Source organism: Aricia agestis, chromosome 9 (assembly GCF_905147365.1).
Source record: "Aricia agestis chromosome 9, ilAriAges1.1, whole genome shotgun sequence".
Classification (NCBI taxonomy): Eukaryota; Metazoa; Arthropoda; class Insecta; order Lepidoptera; family Lycaenidae; genus Aricia; species Aricia agestis.
This window is the reverse complement of record NC_056414.1, coordinates 1,258,974-1,280,719: the sequence shown is the minus strand read 5'-3', so window position 1 is coordinate 1,280,719 and position 21,746 is coordinate 1,258,974. Positions and strand designations below refer to the sequence as shown.

The following is a 21,746-nucleotide window of genomic DNA, read 5'->3' as shown; positions in this document are numbered from 1 at the left end:
GGGCGGAAAATGTCAACTTTCTTCCCGCTCCGCTTACCGATGTTGTCGTTTTCCGCCTCCGTCGATGAGAAAAACAGTAAACGCACCATGGGCAATAAGAAAGCCTCAGATCACATGTTTGACATTTCTTATTTTCCTGCCCTAGGTGCGTAATGCACTATCAGAGAAGTTGATTCCTATGCAAATCGGGGACCTAAGTAGTTTGGTTGCGTTACGTCAAACCCAGCTGACAGATCACAATTAACATTGAATTGACATATTCGACCAAATAACGTTGGTCTGTCAATTGCATAGGAATCAATTTTCTCGATGGTACTATTACGTAGTCTTAACTCGAGAAAGACATTTATTTTGCTGCCTAAACATCTTTACTCAGGCAGTAGATCATAATATTATGTCCAGAAGGTCGTTATATTTTCACCACATCTGATATACACATCAAACAGTACTTGACCTGATTCAGTTATCATATATCACCGTCCGTCCGTCTGTCCGTCTTTCCACAAACCGGGAGACCCTGGCCGGGGTGATCTCGAAGCAATAAACAAGTCAGTTCAGTAAAATATGGCATTGGAGACCGCCCAATTGCGTATGATTTATTAGTAAGGAAGTTGTTAGCATACAGGTTACCGTGGGAGACACCGCGGCCTTACGGAAAACGAGCGTGAAATATCGTTTGCGATGGACGTGACGAGATGAGTTGATAGAGTCACTTATATTAACTTACTACATGGTTTGAAGTATCTCTATACCTTTCATTCAAACATCGAGTCAGCAGTTTGGGCGTGAAGAGGTAACAGACACACAAACATTTTATGTGTTAAATATGTCCTATTAATTATACCGTTATGAATATGTAAGTTTGTGATGGATTGATTTAATATTTTGTTACTCTTTCAAGTAAAAAATACTTCGTAGTACTCTCTTTCTCTCTAGCTCTCGGTAAAATTTATTTCCTAGTAGCTAAGCTCTTTACCCCGATTTTTATAATAAACTTATTAATGTCCATAAGGTCATTTTGAACATAACTTTCTTTTAAAATTTAGTTGTTATTATTTTCAGCAAAATATACCGCGAAATAAACCTCAACCTATAAGTGAATGAGTGAGTGTACGCATAGGCATGCGTACAGCACCTCCCTCCTCCCACACTGCCTATACGTACACTCGCATGCGAGAACCTGCAAACACCACCACCACACAAGCAATAATGTTGGCAAATCCGTGCAAGGCCCCTCACCACCATGCAGGTTGAAAACCTTGACGCGCGTTTCGTCCCAACACCGGAGCATCCTCATTCCTCATGTGGACTCTACGAACAACGTCCGTCAAGGTTGAGGTTTATTTCGTGGAATATTGCTAAAAATAATAACAAACTAAATTTTAAGCTATGGAATTCCGCAAAGTAACGCCTGATTCTATTAACTACATAGCTTTATGCAGGCTTGGCATTATGTGCGCTTACCGCGTGATAAGGGATTTGCTATGTCAAAAGTATTTCAGACAATATCTGGGTAGATTATATCATTCTAATAGTCAGGTTATATTGTTTGTATACTACACAATATAAGCGTTCTAAGAAAATTAAAAATAAACACTCTAGATTACAGTAAATGGGATGTTTGAAACTCGTCCAATAAGATAGCCTATCTGTCCGATGTGCGAGCTGAGCTGAGTCATCTTCTCAATTGCTTCTTTCAAGTTGGATGCGACGGCCAAACAGTCAGAAATACTAGTTTGTTTTTACTTAGTTTTCTATACTGCGGCAATCCTAAAAAATCCAAGCTATACCCAAGTAGGTATACTAACCATAAAGTTAATATACCTAGTGGAATAGAGCAACAATCTCGAGCTGTCAAACGAAACCGAAATTGGTTAATAAAAAATATGTGTACGTATACACTTACACAATCATGATTGAACATGATTTCTATGAGATTAAATTGTCAACGTGCGGCACGTGCCGACTGGACGTCAAAAAAAGAGTGCTGCTGGCAGGTATCACACGTCTCTTTTTACCATGCAGTCTTACTGATAGTGACATCTCTCTTGCTCAGGCCTTTGTTTTTTTATTCCGCTAGCTTTATGATACTAACCGATAAGTATGACAGAGTCCCTAAAGGAATAACTTATGGCAAATACCTTTGACGAGACTTTGAGATTTTACAGTTTGTTTTTAAATATTTATATTGAAAAAGGATGAATTTATTCGAGGACCTAAAAATCAAATTGGTTCTGTAGCTTTCTTTTAGGTACAAGTTACAACAAAAATCTGGTTAAGATATTCTTCTTGCCAAAACTAACAAGTTTTGAGAGCAGTAAAGGAAAATTCGAAATTTAAAACGAACTCTCCCGCCGCGGCGACTTTTTGACAGCTGTCAGATGGCTGTCATTCTAAATTTGGCGGCAAACCTTGGTGTAGAATACAATAGGGGTTTTACGAGTTTTGAGGTAAATACATAAATTTTCTTTGTAACGTGTTATTTGAAAGTATTGAAAATAACAGATTACTGTTATTCTTGTTATTTTTTAACTTTTGGCTATGTAAGGTAAAGGACAGTCAATCAGGTTTGCTGATAAATACTGTTGTATACCTACATATAGAAAAACAGATTTTCGCATTTATTTTATGATGTATTTTAATATTCGAGTAGCCCTAGATTATTTCAACCCAATAAAATATCAATGACCAAAGTTCATATTCTTTGAAGTTTGAATGAAAGGAAATAAAAAAAATATTCTACGAAGTTTTTCAAATTTTTCCCTAACTTCCTTGATGAAAGTAAATATTTTCTACGAAATGTTTTTTCCTTCGTGTCACAAACGACCGTGACTTTCAGCTTGTACAAGTTTCTCTGAAATTCTATTAAACAAAAGTGACTCATATTATTGAATTTTCTTGTTACGCGCTTCATAAATATTGCTATCTACCTAGACAGAACGGTAGTAAACTCGAAATCAAGAGTTTTGTTTTTGAATTTTGAAAATTGCTTTAGAAATACTGACTTTTGCTAGCAGCTTCACCGGCCTTAAAATAGATAGCATATTTTAATTTTCTACTTGGTCCTGGAGTTTTAAGAAACCCCTTCCTACTCTATTTTCTTTTAGATTTAAGATTTAAGCCTGAATGATGAAAAAGATGAACGTTTAGTTCATCTTTTTATATAATAATATATTTATACTAGCGGTCGCCAACAGCTCCGCCCGCAATGTAGGTTACCGCTGCAAAAAGCCTGTCCAGGAAAGTCTCGGTCAACTTAATGATTCCCAGGTCAATTCACAGACTCCGACAGTAACATCGACGACGCAGTCATTATTTCAGACGCAGTTAGTCTTTCCTCTATATAATATTAGTGTAGATAAAGGAAACATCTTGTTAATCAACTTATGAAGTTAATAACTATTTGAAACAATTACAATGCAGAGATTTTATAAGTTCTCCTTTTTTAAATCGGTTACGATCAGAAAAGAAAAAATACCACGCGTACTTACTACAAGTAAGTACGCGTGGTAATTAAAATATAATCTTCCATACCTATCATGGACGATTAATCAATCAAGAACAAATCAAGAAAAACGAATAGCATATCACGACACGACACGAATTTCGCGTTATGGTCTATTTGTGATTGCCAGAACGCGTCGTGGCTGTTTCACTGTGACCACAACGCGTTGTGAGCCATTTTTTCGCTCATTGAGCGATTTCGGTCTTTGAGCGTAACATATGCATATAATGGACTGTGGTTAACAAACCATAATAATAATATCTCTTACCGTTAAACTGCGGTGTTCTAAAATATTTATATTTTTTTACGTGAAAATATTAATTTTAGCGCTTATAACATTTTACTCTTGGGCACACTACTTCCAAAATTTATCTACCTGTTTCTTTTTATTTTTTTATCACCTCGCAGTATGTTTCTATTCAAGTCGTCGATGATAATTTTCCGATTTTGTAGCTACCAGTCACACAACATTCGCTAGAATTTTACAACGTATTTATGTTTCTTAGGAAAAGATTGACACGATTTTCTTATAGCACAAGATTTTATTAATATTTAAGAGCCTATTTTTCTTTAACGTATAACATAGCCTTGTCGTTTCGTAGAGACCTCTACATACTTTGATGCTAGCTACGTTGTTTCGTAGAGACCTCTACGTACTTTGATGCTAGCTACGTCGTTTCGTAGAGACCTATACGTACTTTAATGCTAGCTATGTCGTTCGTAGAGACCTCTACGTACTTTGATGCTAGCTACGTCGTTTCGTAGATACCTGTACGTACTTTAATGCTAGCTACGTCGTTTCGTAGAGACCTCTACATACTTTGATGCTAGCTACGTTGTTTCGTAGAGACCTCTACGTACTTTGATGCTAGCTACGTCGTTTCGTAGATACCTGTACGTACTTTAATGCTAGCTACGTCGTTTCGTAGAGACATCTACATACTTTGATGCTAGCTACGTTGTTTCGTAGATACCTGTACGTACTTTAATGCTAGCTACGTCGTTTCGTAGAGACCTCTACATACTTTGATGCTAGCTACGTTGTTTCGTAGATACCTCTACGTACTTTGATACCTGTACGTACTTTAATGCTAGCTACGTCGTTTCGTAGAGACATCTACATACTTTGATGCTAGCTACGTTGTTTCGTAGATACCTGTACGTACTTTAATGCTAGCTACGTCGTTTCGTAGAGACCTCTACATACTTTGATGCTAGCTACGTTGTTTCGTAGATACCTCTACGTACTTTGATGCTAGCTACGTCGTTTCGTAGATACCTGTACGTACTTTAATGCTAGCTACGTCGTTTCGTAGAGACATCTACATACTTTGATGCTAGCTACGTTGTTTCGTAGATACCTGTACGTACTTTAATGCTAGCTACGTCGTTTCGTAGAGACCTCTACATACTTTGATGCTAGCTACGTTGTTTCGTAGAGACCTCTACGTACTTTGATGCTAGCTACGTCGTTTCGTAGATACCTGTACGTATTTTAATGCTAGCTACGTCGTTTCGTAGAGACCTCTACATACTTTGATGCTAGCTACGTTGTTTCGTAGAGACCTCTACGTACTTTGATGCTAGCTACGTCGTTTCGTAGATACCTGTACGTATTTTAATGCTAGCTACGTCGTTTCGTAGAGACCTCTACATACTTTGATGCTAGCTACGTTGTTTCGTAGAGACCTCTACGTACTTTGATGCTAGCTACGTTGTTTCGTAGAGACCTCTACGTACTTTAATGTTAGCTACGTCGTTTCGTAGAGACCTCTACGTACTTTAATGCTAGCTATGTCGTTTCGTAGAGGTCTCTACCTATCAGCACAAGACTCTACCTACCTCTACGTGAGCTACGATGTTTTGTAGAGGTTTCTGTGAACTTTTATGTTTAATAAAGAATTGTGCTGAGGTTTATTTTAAAGTCTGTATGTTTCTCTATCAGGACTGCATTAAGTTGCTACGTACGTTTACGCAAAAGTCGTGTTGCATTACACGCAGCTCACAAAATATATAATCTTAATTTCCAATTAAATATTATAAAATAATAAATATTTTGTCATAATAGTGTAAATAAAAATACTGTTGCCAGAACAAAACTAGTGTAAACTGCAACGATTTCATTATTTAAAAGCGATCTTGAGTGGTCGCTTATTTATAATTTCAAAGTTCTACTTTCTGTATACGTCGAGCGATATTTTTCATCGTCATCTCGATGCTCTATCAAAGCTAAAAGTGTTCTCGTGTAGTGTTTAATTAATCTGGCGAAGAGGAAAACATACAGAATTAGATGCAGTTGTTGAAGGTTCCGTGTATTAAACCGAGGTTATAGAGTTGATGACCTGAATCTTGTGATAAATATATTATGTCAACAAATCTTTAGATATTCCGATTAAGGTATAATAATATACCGTGAATGGACAATACGTAAATCATATTAAATCATTACGGGAATTAGAATTAAGGAAAATTCAAAATATGGTTTGTTGGATAGTTTCAGACAATAATTACACTGTGTCAAAATTGCTCTAAATACGCTTCATTGAAATGTGTTACACCAATAACGAATGTGTGTGTATGTTTGACTAAGGTCACAATAGGTTATATCTTTATTACTTGAAAATGTACCGTACCAGTAGATATTAAAATGTCCTGAACTGCTAAGTCATGATAAAAATATATTAAAATATAAGTTTTCAATCAATCTATATCTATACTTATTATAAAATCGTAGAGATTTTTGTACATTGAAATTATTTCAATAAGTTTATACTTGAAAACGAGTCAGGAGCATGTTAGAAGAGTAGTAGAACACATTTTTTAACTATTTTTGGAAATTTTTGTTTCTCTGTCTGTTTGTCTGTTAAAGCTAAGATTTGTTTGTATTCTGTACTATATTTAAAAACTATAGTCTGCTCTAAGGTTAATTAAAAGTCCCAGACTTGTGTGTTTGAGAGTGAAGACAACCGACAGCATCAGCTGCTCTATGTAGAGAGCAGACCTTCCTCAGACGGCAACTCCTACAACTAGGTCGACGGCTGTCCCGCTCAATTAGTATCGCTCTAATCTCTACATGTCTACAACACTGTATTGCAATTGACGTAGTGAACTCCAGAGGAACTAGTTTAGTTGAAAATACTCTTATTACTTGATGACCTACATAGAAGATTTAATTTAGAGTAAACATTGAAATGTGTTATAATAAATTGTAATTGCTTTTGTAGTCTCCCATAAAATTCCTTTATTATCCTACATAGTCTTTATGTGATGTGGTAATCAGTAACAGTACATTCATATCGTCAGGTTGTAACGTAATTTTACTGTAAAGTTCTAGGCAGTAATTTTCCTTATGAAATGATTCATTAAGAAAACCGATATCGACAGCAAATCACAGCGGTCGATGTTCCCATAAAATATTTATAGCGCGATTATGACGAGCGCTTTGTTGTAGAGAAGCTCCTGTCTTCGTTCCAGGAAGTGTCTTATTATATTCACGTGCTAATAAACGGGGGAAAATTAGTAAACTTTGTCCTCTTTGTCATGTAAATGTGCCGTGTTTTTTTCTTAAGTACGTCTCCCTTTATGTTTATTATTAGCACCGGCTAAGCGGCCCACCGTCTGAGGTAGGCGCGCGCGCCTCTATATCCCGGAGAAGTCCGCCCGACGCGCCAGTCACTCCGCACGCTCAGAGAACGACGCACGCTAACAAACACAAATCGCCGCGAAATACATCGATCTTGTTTGGAACTCGCAAAACAAAGTTTGTAAACAAATTCGGTAAACATTATGAGATCGTAGTCCCTCGCTACGATGTCTTTCTGCAGAATAACGGGGCGCAGCAGGGGGCTGCCCAAGCCCAATTATTTTCCGCTTTTGGCGCCTATTTCGCCCGCGGATGCGAAGAGATGCTGCAGGATCACCGGCAAGTCCTACGGCCTACCAACTCACCACTACATTCCAGTACTATTGACGGCCCGCTCGGGCAAAAATAAGTGCAAAATTACAAACGTCTCCGGCGAACTTGGACCGCACCACTACTCGCCCGAAATCAATTATGGAAATAGAAAGCATGTGGTGCTGCCCGACTTCAGATACATTTTCCCGGTTTTGGACGGCTCGACCGAAGCGCAGCGGGGTTTGATTGATATGCTCTCGACGAAACAGGTGGTCGAAGATAAGAGATATGTGTATACGGTTCAAGAAAGGAAGTGCAGTTTAGTTTTTTCGGCGCGCATGGAGGCCGCAGTTCGTGATGGTGACGTTCGAGACGTGATGCTGGCTAAGGACTCCGATACCGTGCTTATAAAAATGAAACAGGGCCGAAGTGTTTCGATGGACTTTAAAGATTTCACGGAGGATGTAGAAATGTTTGAAGGTGAGGGGCCTAGCGCAGAAGTATTGAAACAAAGGGAGATGGAAGAATTAGAGGAGAAGAAAAAGAAAAGAAAACGCGCAGCGGGACTTTCGTCGATGAAGAAGATTTTTGAAAATAAAGAAATTTTAGCTGAGGAGCAGGAATTGGTAGAAGAAAAATTACGCCAGGAACGTTTGGCGAAGAAAGCTAAATTAGAAGAAATAAAACATGAAAAGTGTGACTTAAAAAGTTATTCCTCTAAGAAATTCAGTGCAAAACATATGCGTTCTAAATCGAGTATCATTGCATGCAGTGAGGAATGGAGAGATCAAATGCATCCTCTCATTGAAACTTGGGACCAAAATGTTTTTGAAGTGGATAAAAGCTACGAAGTCATTAAATCGAGTATAACTGAACTTCCTCAACCTGTAAATATTGCGCCATATCATTGCGATAGTCCTGAAATATATGAAATTGACAAAAATATTAGTGAGGTGTCTGTATCTCTTGATAGTGTGCCCTGTGTCAATCCACTAAAATATGTTAAATCGAGGCCCTCACAAGTTGTTCTAGAAGGTGTGAAAGAGCTTACCAATGAACGCTTAGATGAAACTTCAAATGTGTCTGAAAAACTTTTAGAAGCTAACAAACTTGAGATGCTTCCTACTTTAGAAACTTTGCCAGACGTTGTCAAAAATATAAGAAAGGGTAAAAAAGAAAAATTGGCTAAAGTTGCAGGCCTCACGGTTGATATAAATAAGGCCAAAAAGTTTGTTCCGGGTCAACACATCAATACACCACAAGGCCCAGTTTTTGTTCCAGGACAAACTGTGGATACACCTGCTGGTCCTGTATTTGTTCCTGGTTTAACTGTAAACACGCCTCTGGGTCCGGCACTTCTGTCAGGTCACATTGTTGACATGGAAGGTACAAATGAACCTTTCTTTTTAGCTGGACAAGTTTTGAAAACACAAAATGGCGAAGAGTTTGTTTGCGGACAAACAGTGAAAAATAAAGATCAGTCCTATAAATTTGTTGAAGGACAGACCGTTGTCTCAGAAGAGGGATTAAAATTCATCCCTGGAAAAATCTTACACCACGATTCTGAAGAAGTGTTCGTTCCTGGGCAAACTATTATGACACCAGAAGGCGTACAATTTGTACCTGGTCAAACGATAACAGAAAATAATGGAGTAATATTTACCCCTGGACAGAATGCAAAAATAAACAATGAGTGGCAGTTCGTACCGGGCCAGGTTATACAGCATGATGACAAAATAGAATTTGTCCCAGGCGCTACTTTGGCAACTCCAAATGGACTGAAATTTGTCCCGGGTCAAACTGTATCAACTAATGGTGAAATTACCTTCGTTCCGGGAATATCAAGAATGGAGAATGATATCTTACAGTTCGTACCAGGTACAACAGTAGAAACTGTTGATGGACCTAAATTTATGGAAGGTCAAATAGTAAATACGGAATATGGCCAAAAATTCATGCCAGGAAAAACCATTGTGAAAGCTGAAGGCCATGTAGAGTTTTCAGTGGCTAAATCCATCGATGAAATATGTTTTACAGAAGAGACAGTCACTGGATTACCTATTGACATAAAGAGCACCACAGTTTCAGAGGAATCGCTTTATGTATTTGGACATATGATACAAACAGCGAAAGGAATAGAATTTTACCCAGGAACCAAAGTTCCAGATTTGGAGGGTAAAGTGGTTCCAGGTAGGCTTGTAAAAAGTGAAACAGCTCAATCTCGTTTTGTACCCGGTATGATGATTGAAGGAGTATTCGTTCCTGGTCAAGTAGTTTTTACCGAAAATGGAGAACAGTTTGTTCCAGGGCAAGTTGTTGAGACAGCAGAAGGTCCCAAGTTTGTTCCTGGACAAGTCGTAAATACAAAAAGTGGACCAAAATTCGTACCAGGTCAAACCATACATACAATTGATGGTCCTCGATTTGTTCCTGGTCAAATTATTGATACTAAAGCAGGACCTACATTCATTCCTGGACAAGTTATATACACAGAAGATGAAGGATCTAGATTTGTCCCGGGACAAGTTGTCGATACAGATGAAGGACCCCGTTTTGTTCCTGGTCGAGTAGTTGAAACTGATAATCAAGGTGTTACTTTTGTACCGGGACAAATAGTACAGACTCCCGAAGGACTCAAATTCGTTGCACCTGACCTAATTGAAGGTGAAGAAGGCCTTGAATTTTCAGTTCAAAGCTTTGTTGTGACTCCTGAAGAACTCAAGCTTTTGAAAGTGAAAACTAATCCCAATGACACAACTTCGACAAAAGGGGAGCTCACCATTGATTCCAGCATGTTTAAGCAACTTTCGGAAGCTGGAATGTCTATTGGAAGACAAGTTCCGACAGATTTACCAGCAGTTCAGTTTAAATTATTGGAAACAAAAAATACTGAAGCATTGCAAGCTTTTGTTTCTGAGTTTGGCTTAAAAGATGATGTTGCCAATCAACTTATGGAAGTAATCAAAAGTATTATTGGCATGGGTGTACACATAAAATGTGACATGGAAACTAAAAATATGGACCCAAATAAAACCGAAGGAAAACGAGTACGAACAAATAAGAAAACTTCAGAAGCAAAAAATGTTTTAGAAGGTGCCCTTACAAACGAAGAAATGGTTCGCCAAGAAAATGTGAAAAATTCTATTGCAGCGGCTGTTCTCGCTGCATTAGTAACTGCAGAACAGTTTGAGGAAAACAAAAATAATGGAAAAGAAAAATACCAATACATTTTAAAATCAATTGACACCATCTTAGGAAAAGCTATAAATGAAGATTTAGTATCAGCTATGTATAAAATTTTACAAACAGAAGAAGAAAAAGAGAATTTACGAGACGAAATCTTGGAAAACACTTCACAACCAAAGGTAGAGCTAATAAAAATAGCACTAAATGGTACACTACCCAACTTTTCTGTTTCAAACGAAGAAATAGTCGAAAAAATAAGCACATTCTTATGTACTGAAAACGAAGTTCTAGGATTAGCTTTTAAAAATATTTCCAAATATGATACAAAATTAATGCAGGAAGTATTAGAGCATATTTCAAATTCAATTTCGTTTGTAAGTACCAAAAATGAAGATATAGAATCAATTCAGCAAGTTATCGTCTCTGCAATACAAGAGGACAGTCAAAAATCACTGGAGAATGTACTAAATATTTCCGAACAAGGTGAATTAAAAGAACTCATCAGTCAGTCAATAGGGCTAGCTAGAGTCCTAGGAATGAGTGATGCTGTAAAACACTTACAAATCATACTGAACGATGACCAGAATATCTCTAAAATTTCGGAAGATACGATGAGTATGAATATACTAAAAAGACTGACAGTTATGAAAAAACTCGCAGATCAATCGCCTAGCTTACAGTCTGCAATAAGTAAGCTAGGTACGGATTTAGATCTAGCTCGAGTCGATCCACAATTAAGAGAGTTAGTTCGAGAGAGCGCCGCTCTGATGATTATTCCTGAAAAATCTCCATTATTGTCTTCAGAAGAGGTGCCATTGAGTTTACTTCAACCCGAAAACAGCCTCGCTATGGAAGATTTCTTATACCAACGCAAAACACGCTCGGGAGCACTACTCATTATGAAGAAAGGCTTACAAGCAGTCGTGCCCAGAGAAGCGAGTCGCTCAGTTCTAACGGGAGAGGTCGCATACACAGTACTGGACGAAAACGGAATAAGTCATTTCGAACCTCTTCACGTATTTTCCGCTCTTAATCTTAGCACACCGACTGCGCATCGTTTCAGCATGTACAGCTGTCCCATAGTCGATAACGACGACGAGGACTTACAAACGTTCACTGGTTACTGCAACATAAGCAACAACCAAAGGATTACAAGACTGGGCGGTTGGAACAGGAGATACAGCGGTGTTCTGTTAGACAGGGAGAACACTAGGTCCAGGATGAGTTATCTGGACAACACACCTAGTTACAGACGATATCCCTACCGGGAAACAGAAAGGGACTCCCTGTCAAGGTCTAGATCGAGTTGTAGTAGAAGTCCTCCGAAGGTAAAATTAACGTTTTGAGACCTACAGTAATTTTAATTTACATGCAATTTCTCAACAAAACATTAAAGTTTTTATCGCTATTAGAGACTCGTCAGTAAAACAATTTACAAGACTCGTAGGCAATGTTTGTTTAATACGTAGGTCAATGAAATTAACTCTCATTTTGTTTGTTTCAGGTGGACGATGTTGTAGTAGCGACTAGTGACTACACGGCGGCGGCAGACGACGAGGTCTCGATAAAGGCCGGAGATATTGTCGAAGTTCTCGACACTAAGGCCGCCCTCGGATCAAAGTGAGTACCGTCTCTGTCACACTCAAATATTGCGTCAGCGAAATAGGCAAGCGCCAAGGAATATATTTAGTTCTCGTATGGTGCTCTAGCAGGCTATGAGAATATTTATTTTCAGTAACTATAGATGGGATGTGTTTAGGCGGGTCATATTAGCCACAGTATCGCGACCGCTGGGCAAAGATCGCCACAGACTGAGTACCTGATGTGGAATGGAAAAACTTGGGGGAGGCCTTGCCAAAGCAGTGGGACAGCATAGGCTTTTAGTCTATACTTTTTTTTTAGGACAGCATAGGCTCTCCAAAAAAAGTATAGACTAAATGACAACCTATCGTTGTCAGTAAGTTTGTCTTTTCCTTCGTAGAACTACTGCAGAGTGCAGAGGTTATGCTCTTGACGAAATCGAGAAAATATTCCCATGGCCTATATTCCGTGAGCCGTTTTTCTCCAGCGCGCCCGCCGCCCGCCTAGTTCGCTGACGCAAGCGTAACATTGTACAGACGTACTTAGTGCATACTTGCACAACCGTGCCCTCGTTGGTAGTACATATACTTATATTTAACTCGCGTTGTGAAACCGGACCCGTTTTAACTCATACAAGTAACACAACTCATCATACAAGTAACACAACAAAAAACACCATCTCAAAAGTTTCTAAGTGTCTCGACTCTCGACTAATTGGAATATCGAAACTTCGATTAAGCTAAGTTATTCATGTATGTAATCAGCTGCTAAGTGTTCTCGACGCGTCTTCTAACTTTACATCTATTAGCGATATATTTAAATGATTTTAACATTCCATACATACGGAGCGCGTATTTCGGCGCGGGTCGATGCACCCGCTAACATTTTTCATTTTCTTCCTGCTCGTGTGACGAACTAATACAAAATCTGCTTCCGCACGATCATCATTAACGTCATCACTAATATCCGCAATCATTATTGTAATCACACGGTGACGTAATGAGAAATATTGTTATACAGGTACAGAGGGCGTGTGTATAGATACGACAATCATTTCTTCCAGTCCCGGGGTCCCTCCTTGGACTATGTGTTTAGTGTCCCCACGTACAAAATGTACTACTATTAATGATAGAAGAGGATCATTGCGTATCATTACTGAAATCACGAGGAGAGCATCATTATCGGACGAGAAGACGTCATTGTATATACCCCGCTTCTGCAGATTGTTTCGCTCTATGTTGTAATCACTAAGTGTTGTGATTTATAATTTGATTTGTGATAACTATCATTATATCGTTATTTGTAAGGTAAGGTTATGTATTAAATAAAAATGATAAAATTATTGAAGTTTCCTTTCAGCGTAAAGATAAGAAAATAGTCAATAGTTTTCATGATCTTTGTTATGGGATTTAAAGCTACTTTTTTTAGATATTTTCAATTCCAATGTGAAACAGCCAACTATTGATACTTGCTTTGTTAAACTTATATTTGAATCTATATGCTGTAGACTCTGGACTGGCGGCCCGTGGTATAAAGTTAGACTGCAATTTTAGACAAAATTGACTTTTATAAAACCTATTTTTTTTAATGCTGCAATACTCTGTTAGCTCTACAATTTTGCGGTTTAAGATGTGTAGCTGGTTGGTGATAAAGCAATGTCTAAAATAAGTATACTCATTACCTGGTAAAGATGACAACGATGGAACAGCATAGATTAGTAATAACTAAATGTTTTAATTGTACCATCGAAGAAATTGATCCATAGGCAGACGATGGATCTATGGCATTTGGTCAGGTTATGTCAATTCAAAGTTAGTAAGAAATTCTTATTCTTTATAAGCATATTGACGAACTGTTGAAACTGAACTTGCAGTGGGACAAAATAGAAAATAGCTGTTCTTTTTCGTCTTGTGCCTTTCCTGAAGTGCTGATCTGTCTGGGTTCTCTGGCTGGGTTTGACATCACGTGACCAAATTACGTAGGTCCGTATTCTGCCTATTTATCAGCTTCTCTGACAGTATATTACTTTGTTTTCATGCTACAAATTGTCGTCTCTAGCAAGTTTTTTAGCAGTTTTTAATGAATTCCGTGCTTAAAATACAAAAGGGTGAACATTTTAGGATTTATATTAACACCACATTTGGACATTATATACTTACTTATTTCACAAGCAAGTAATAGAATTAGGTAGAGTTAACTAGGGTTACACTATAAACTGTATACACATTTGAGGCAAACTGTAAGATAACGAAAAAAAGTAAACAAACTCATTTTCTGAAATAACAAAAAAATGCTTTGTACGACCAACACAAAATCAGGCTTCTCGAATTCAAATTCGACCACACATCCTAGAGAGTACTGGCTGCGTTACCACCGGAGCTGAGCTAAGCTGCGTTGCGAGGAATGTGTTTTTAAGAACCAGAAACGCTTAATTATTTTAATGAAATAAGGGGACAAACGAGCAAACGGGTCACCTGATGGAAAGTAACTTCCGTCGCCCATGGACACTCGCAGCATCAGAAGAGCTGCAGCAGGTGCGTTACCGGCCTTTCAAGAGGGAATTAGGTAATAGGAGAGGGTAGGGATGGGAAGGGAAGGGAATAGGGGAGGGTAGGAAAGGGAATAGGGTAGGGGATTGGGCCTCCGGTAAACTCACTCACTTGGCGAAACACAGCGCACGCGCTGTTTCACGCCGGTTTTCTGTGAGAGCGTGGTATTTCTCCGGTCGAGCCGGCCCATTCGTGCCGAAGAATGGCTCTCCCACGTCTTAAAACGTTGTTAATTTCCCTGACCACGTTCAGCGCAACGATTCTATTAACACATTCCTCGCATCGCAGCTTAGTTCATCTCCGGTGGAAACGCAGCCTAAACAGTACACACATAATATACTTGAAAAACACAACCCCTCTTAGCGCAGTCGATTAAAAATATCAGTTATACAAAGTAGGAGTCCACTAATAGTTATACGATGCAGTTACAGCCCATTAATAATGTAAATGTCGAAAATGAGATCGTGTACACAGAGTATGTCGGTCAGTCTCGTAAATTTAACTACTAAACAAAATGGCCGAGATTTAGGTGACCCATCGTCGATTGACGTAGGTAGTACTCCATATCTGCTGCAAGCAAGATGGCCGATGGTTTGTATAGATAAGTAGTGTCATACATAATTTATTTAGTCTACAGATCTATTTGGGTTAATAAACAATTTTACAATTTAAAGATTTTCAAGATAATAGTGTTAAAGTAGTCTTGAACTAAGGTGACAAGTTTATGAGGCTATAAGCTTGGTTTGTTCGCAAAAGCTCGCTTGCAGACTAGTAGGCTTAACTCAACAGTGTTACAATTTATATTACGTAGGTTAGACAATCAATTTTTCATCAATCTGATCCAACAATCTTGTAAAGATGGACGGAAAATTGATCGTCTAACCTACGTATATGGATTTGATTTGCTAGATCTGAGAAAAGATAAGTCTATATAATTATATAAAACTCAAAGGTGACTGACTGACATGGTGATCTATCAACGCACAGCCCAAACCACTGGACGGATCGGGCTGAAATTTGGCATGCAGGTAGATGTTATGACGTAGGCATCCGCTAAGAAAGGATTTTGATAAATTCCAACCCCAGGGGGTTCAAATAGGGGATGAAAGTTTGTATATAATAATACTTCTTAACGCGAGCGAAGCCGCGGGCAAAAGCTAGTATTTAATAAAGTTTGTAAGTAAATTCTTTAGTATATCATTGGTAACAAAATAGGCAAGACAATTTATCTTTCTTCAATTCGTTAAGCATAATAACGAACTGTTCCATGCAGTAGGTACCATGAGGCAACATAGACTATAATAACTGTCTTGTGGATTTCTGGAGAACTGGTATACCAGAAAACAATATAGGGTTAATATGTCAGCATGTCCAAAACACATACTCCATCAGTGGCTCTGCTCTATTCGATGAATTTAGACTTGAAACCTTCGACTATGCCATTAAAACATAATATTGCATACGGTGAGCCTTGACTTACTTCTGTTATTTATGTGTCCAAAACACTCGTTTGTACTCCGTATCACAAGATTCAGAAGTCATTACCCGGACAAATTTATTGTTCTCGCTCTCAGTACATTTGGCAAATGGATTTTGGAACGAGCAGAAAATTGCACAAGTACTGTCGTTAATTTTGAGTCTTTAGATGATGGAGACATAAAGCATACCTAATATAATTCTTCACCTTATCAATCTTAATAATTAGGTAGGAAAAATTTCGTATCTAGGATTAAAAATTGCTAGCATGGCCGCCGGCAGGGAGGTGCCAGGTGGTGCACTTGCACCCCTTGGGAATCTCGGGATCAACAGGAATTATTGAAATAAAAAACCGTCTATTGTAAATCATTTTACCATGCCATACAAAGATAGTTCGTAATATTTCGGCACTAAATGTATTCTGTTGACGTAAATAGACAGTCACTGTTGTTCGTAAAAAGAAAAGTAAAATCTGCACACCATGGAAATTATTTCTGCCGGCGCCCATGTCTGCTAGCTGGACCTAACCACTACTCCACAAATACAACACTCACGATATCAACTCTACCTACAAGTCTACATAATCATCGGCAGTCTCCTGCGGCGGCTTTGGGATCAGGGTTAGTCAAGTTGTATTCGATATTTTGGACAGTGAAGTTAGATAATATCTAAAATACCTATAATATGGGATCTGACGTGTCGCATCGTTAAAGTGGCAATGCATATGCTATAATATGTAAAGTTTAGTATATTTTGATTTATAACTGCGCTGCTTAAACAATCAAGTAAAACCTGACAAGCTTATAATTTAGGAGCCAAAATCACCAGAACATTGGAGAAAACTATTTTTTTCTTATATAAAAAAAGGGGGCAAACAAGCAAACGGATCACCTGATGGAAAGCAACTACCGTCGCCCACGGACACTCGCAACATTAGAAAAACTGCAGTTGCGTGGAATTACTGCTGGTGACAGTTTATTCCAGATTTTACAGTGCGCAGCAAAACGCACGATGGATACTTTTGAAACCTAATTGAAATTAGGGTGATTTAACTTACATTGATTTAGTCGTTAAGGTGATTTAAGCGTTGATGAAAGCAATAAAGAATTGATTGATCCTAAAAAAGTTGACGTCATGTAGAGGTGCGTTATCTTTCATCCTCGAGTAAACAGGTAGTATTTCTTTTGGCTAGACATTGTACCACGTACTTTGGCAGTGGCCGTGCTGCCAATCAAAAGTTTTTTTCTCAAAAGCTCATTGTGACTCATATTTTGTTTATGAATATAATTTAAAGATCAAAATATAAGGGTTAAAGATTTAAACTTCTATAGGTCATAACTTCTGTAAAAACAGGAATAATTACCATTCTATATAATTAAAAATATCTATTCTAATGCAATATGAAACTAAGCAAAGAAATATAAAATAGGGCTTTAGTCTTGTGCCGTTCATTATAAGCAGAAACGAATTTAGTTGATAATTTTTACTTTTAAATAAAATAAGATCCGAAACTTTACAAACGTTATTATTACAAGAAAAAGCAGTCACCCGCTACTTCGTGCGTGTGAAAAGGAAACCCACAGAAACATTTTGCAACAGTATATATAATACAATCCTTCAAGTCCTTCCTTGCAGCTTATTCCTGAATTTTTACTAATAATTAGGTATGTCTATGCCTATAATATATGTTTTCCATGTAATGGTCTAGTGTGGTGCTTATTCAGTGCAAATAAAATCTTACCTTTTTATTAAAATAATACTAGCTGACCCGGCAAATGTTGTTTTGCCATATAAATTATTTCTAGTATCAATATAAAAAGTAGATAAAAACTTCTCTCAGGCCTAACGACTGTACATTTATGTTTGTTAAAATCGGTTGAGCCGTTTGGAGGAGCTCGCGCACAAACACTGTGACATGTCGAGAATTTTACATGTTAGATGGTCTTATACTCATTAGCAATTTTTCACGATTATGATTCATTAACAGAATATACCAGAACGTTGTAAGTTACTGTGGCAAAACATGGCAACAGAGACGCAAGTTGGCGCTATTTCAGGCCGGCCCAGAAACACCGTGACGTCAGCACGACACACTTTCCACCGCACCTTGCTACATCATTAGCTGGTGGACATTACACTCTGGACAGTAGAATATCCTGTATTCTACGTACTGTTTTTCTGTATGCGCAAAGGCCCCAGCGTCATGAATACCCATAAAAAAGAAAAAAAAGTTACTTTTTAGCGCTGCTTTTACAGTGAACTCTATGACAGGAACACATAAACCCCCTGAAGTATTATCACTTAATTTTGTAACACCTTGTATAAGACTATTTTTAACCGACTTCCAAAAAGGAGGAGGTTAATGGTTATATTATGTTCGTCTGTTTATTTTTTTTTTGTATGTTCAACCATAACTTCGCCGTTTGTGGACCGATTTTCATGATTCTTTTGTTGTTGTATAGGGTAGAATCCGAGGTTGGTACCATGTTCACAAAAGTGGTGATCTGATGATGGGATCCATGAGGAATCGAGGGCACTTCTTAAAATTTGTATGGAAACATATAGCGATTTCTATTTTTTCTGAAGCATTCGAGGTAAATGCTACCAAAAAGTAAGATTTCGCACCAGGTTATACCCTGGATCCGAAGGTACCGAACAGAACTTTTGAATCCTTATATGTAGATACAGGTTCGGTGATTTCGGCGTTGTTCAAACAACTGAAAGCATAAGCCAACACATCAATTTGATTGATCATCATCATCGTAACCCAATTATTGGTACTTTTTGTGATATTTTGCATCGAAGCAGATGTTTTTGATGATTATTTCGCTGTTTGTGGACCCATTTTCAAAATTCTTGTGTTGTTGTATAGGATATAATCTTAATTTTGTATAACAATAATTACGAAAGTGGTGAGCTGGTGATGGCATCTATGAGCAATTGAGGGAAGTCCTTGAAATTTATCAAAACACTCATAGTGGTTAAAATGTTGTTTCTAGTAACATAAACATAATAATATGTTACGAATAAGAGAAATTTCTTACGAAGGTGTCTCTTGGTCCAAAGGCACTGAACAGAACTCCTGAACTTTTAAAGATAAAAGTTTGGAAATTGCAGCATCGCTTAGATAACTGCAAACGTTTACCACAATTTCGCTTACAGTAATATAATATGGATAGTTAATATTCGTAGTGGTTATCTACGCATAAAGCCTTGTCTTGTAGATAACTAAAAAGAGTAAAATTATTATTTTTTAACAAAAAATTGAACCCGACTTCCAAGGAAAAAACAACATTCTTAAAATGACCTAAAAAGTATGAAATAATTCTTATTCTTCATTAGTGCCTTTTTCAAAATTCGAATAAATCTCACCGAATTCTGTACTTAATTTTCATTCTTTTGAAGTCGGTACTGGCTAAGTTCTATGTCAAGTATCTCAGTTCTGGGCTGGTAGACGATGGACACACTCGTAAGACAGTAGACATTAGGCAGAGAACGAAAAGTTCACAATATCTAATGTAATATATACAATTCTCGTGTCACAGTGTTTGTGCGCGAACTCTTCCAGAACGGCTCAACCGATTTTAACGAAATTTTATATTTACATTTATTAGGCCTGAGAATAGGATATCTACTTTTTATATTGATACTGGAAGTAATTTATATGGCAAAACGACGATTGCCTGCCTCACATTAATACGTTATTTCTTAACGTCTGGATCCACATTTTGCAGGTTCTGCTTGTTTCTTTTAAATTTTTACATTTTTATTAATTATGTTAGTATCGCTAAAGCTCGAGAATAGCGGAACCAATTTGGCTAATTTTAGTCTTGAAATTGTCCAGGGAAGATATTTTATATTAGGAGAGTAGTGATTCGAAGTTCACCGTATCATCCAGTGAAACAAAAAACTGTCATTCTAATTTTGTGATCTGCTCATCATAATGAACGCCTTTGATGTCTGAAACCGGTCAAGTTCAGCGAAGTAATACGATCTACTTTTTGATTGACGATAAAAATACTTTTCGGTTTCCGTTACGTGCCATGAAACTTGAGAGGCCAGGAAAACGTTTTTCCTGAAATAATTATGAATTTCCTTATGAGGTATTTCAGCGCTGCTATTATCACAGTGAATTTTATACAGGGTTTAAGAAAACAAAGTGACAATACTTGGATGGTACTATGGTTACATGCGTCCCTTTAATATAGGGTTCACTGTGAATTTTCACAGTGAACCCTATATTTAAGGGACGCAGCACACAGCAGTGCTGAAAGAGGCACTTTCTTTTTAATTATTACTAGCTATTTGACCGAGCTTTGCTCGGTATTCGATAAAACACGAATTAAATGACATTTTCTAAAAATGATTCCTAGCTAGATCGTGAAGACGAGAGAATTGCTCGTTTAAAGATATAAGACTAGATAACCCGGTGAATATCGTGTAAAAATATCGTGTAATATACAGGGTGCAATTGAACCTACCTGCCAAAATTTTTTGGGGCTTAGGTATCATTAGGTGAGTCCATTAAACAAAAAAATTAGGGTGCTAATTTTTTTACAATAACATATTTTAACCTAGACCGTTTAGTACCACGCGCGTAGCTGTATAGCTAACACGTAGTTATTATGTTTGTCACTGCCCCCCGGCCCTCGCGCTTTAATTAGTGTCTGTTACAATGTACCCTAACCACGATCGAGTGTTATGAAATGTGGAGGCATAGGTGGAGGTGCTACATTTTGATTTTTGAGTGGCGAAAGTTTCCGGGAACCCAGAGACTGTACGAGCAAGAAAGCCTTCCTCGTCTTCGTAACAGCTGATTGATGATTCTCGAATGCAGCAGCTGAATCGCAAAACAATCAAAGACTCGGATTATGGACAGTTCGCACTTCGAAACACCTGCACACGCCTAGCCAGCCTCGAAGACATGCCTCTGACGAGGTTAAAAGTGACGAAGTTGTGCTTAACAAACTTTTAAAGTCTTAAAGACAATGTGCAAAACGCGCTAGACTCTGCTTAGAGCCAAACGGATTGCAGTTTGAACTATGTTAAGTGTAGACAAGACGGAAGTAAATAAGATTTAGAGGTGGGTTGTTTTGATTTTTAATTAGTTATAGTGTGTACATAAGTTAATTGAATTTTATAAATACGCCTAAATGCAAAGGATGTGGTTAAGATTTATTATTTAAAGTGCTTATTTTTCGTAATTAAAAAGTTGTAATTTTCCATTCTTTTGATGTGTATTAATTAATTTTATTCGAAACATACCTGTCTACGTCCTTTACATTTGACGGTCCTAAGTCCGTCAAAGTATGAAGGGGAAATTCGCAGCTTATGATAATAACAAGAATGCAGGGACGCATTAGCCCTTAATTTTAATTTGTAAAGCTGATTATTGTTATAATATTTTACTAAAAATTACACCATATTTAATATTTACACTAAGTATTTTACTATTTTACAGATTATTTTACACCATAATTATTTAATATTTACACTATTTTTACTATTTACACGTTTAATATTTACACTATTTTACTATTCTACACCATAATTA

The 21,746-nt window shown here is 37.6% G+C and overlaps 1 protein-coding gene across 9 annotated transcripts in view; it reads left to right on the top strand.

The window, feature by feature from the left end:
- Positions 1 to 21,746, top strand: part of LOC121730171 (obscurin-like) — a 131,430-nt gene that overhangs the window by 19,385 nt on the left and 90,299 nt on the right. For 4 of the 9 annotated variants that reach the window (XM_042119090.1, XM_042119094.1, XM_042119093.1 and 1 more), the window contains exons 1-2: positions 7,157 to 11,914; positions 12,091 to 12,206. In XM_042119090.1, the coding sequence (XP_041975024.1) occupies positions 7,316 to 11,914; positions 12,091 to 12,206 (4,715 nt within the window). In that variant the 5' untranslated portion in view covers positions 7,157 to 7,315. Of the gene's footprint in view, positions 1 to 7,148; positions 11,915 to 12,090; positions 12,207 to 21,746 lie in introns of those variants that run through there. The other 5 variants (XM_042119091.1, XM_042119089.1, XM_042119096.1 and 2 more) reach the window with 3 other exon arrangements.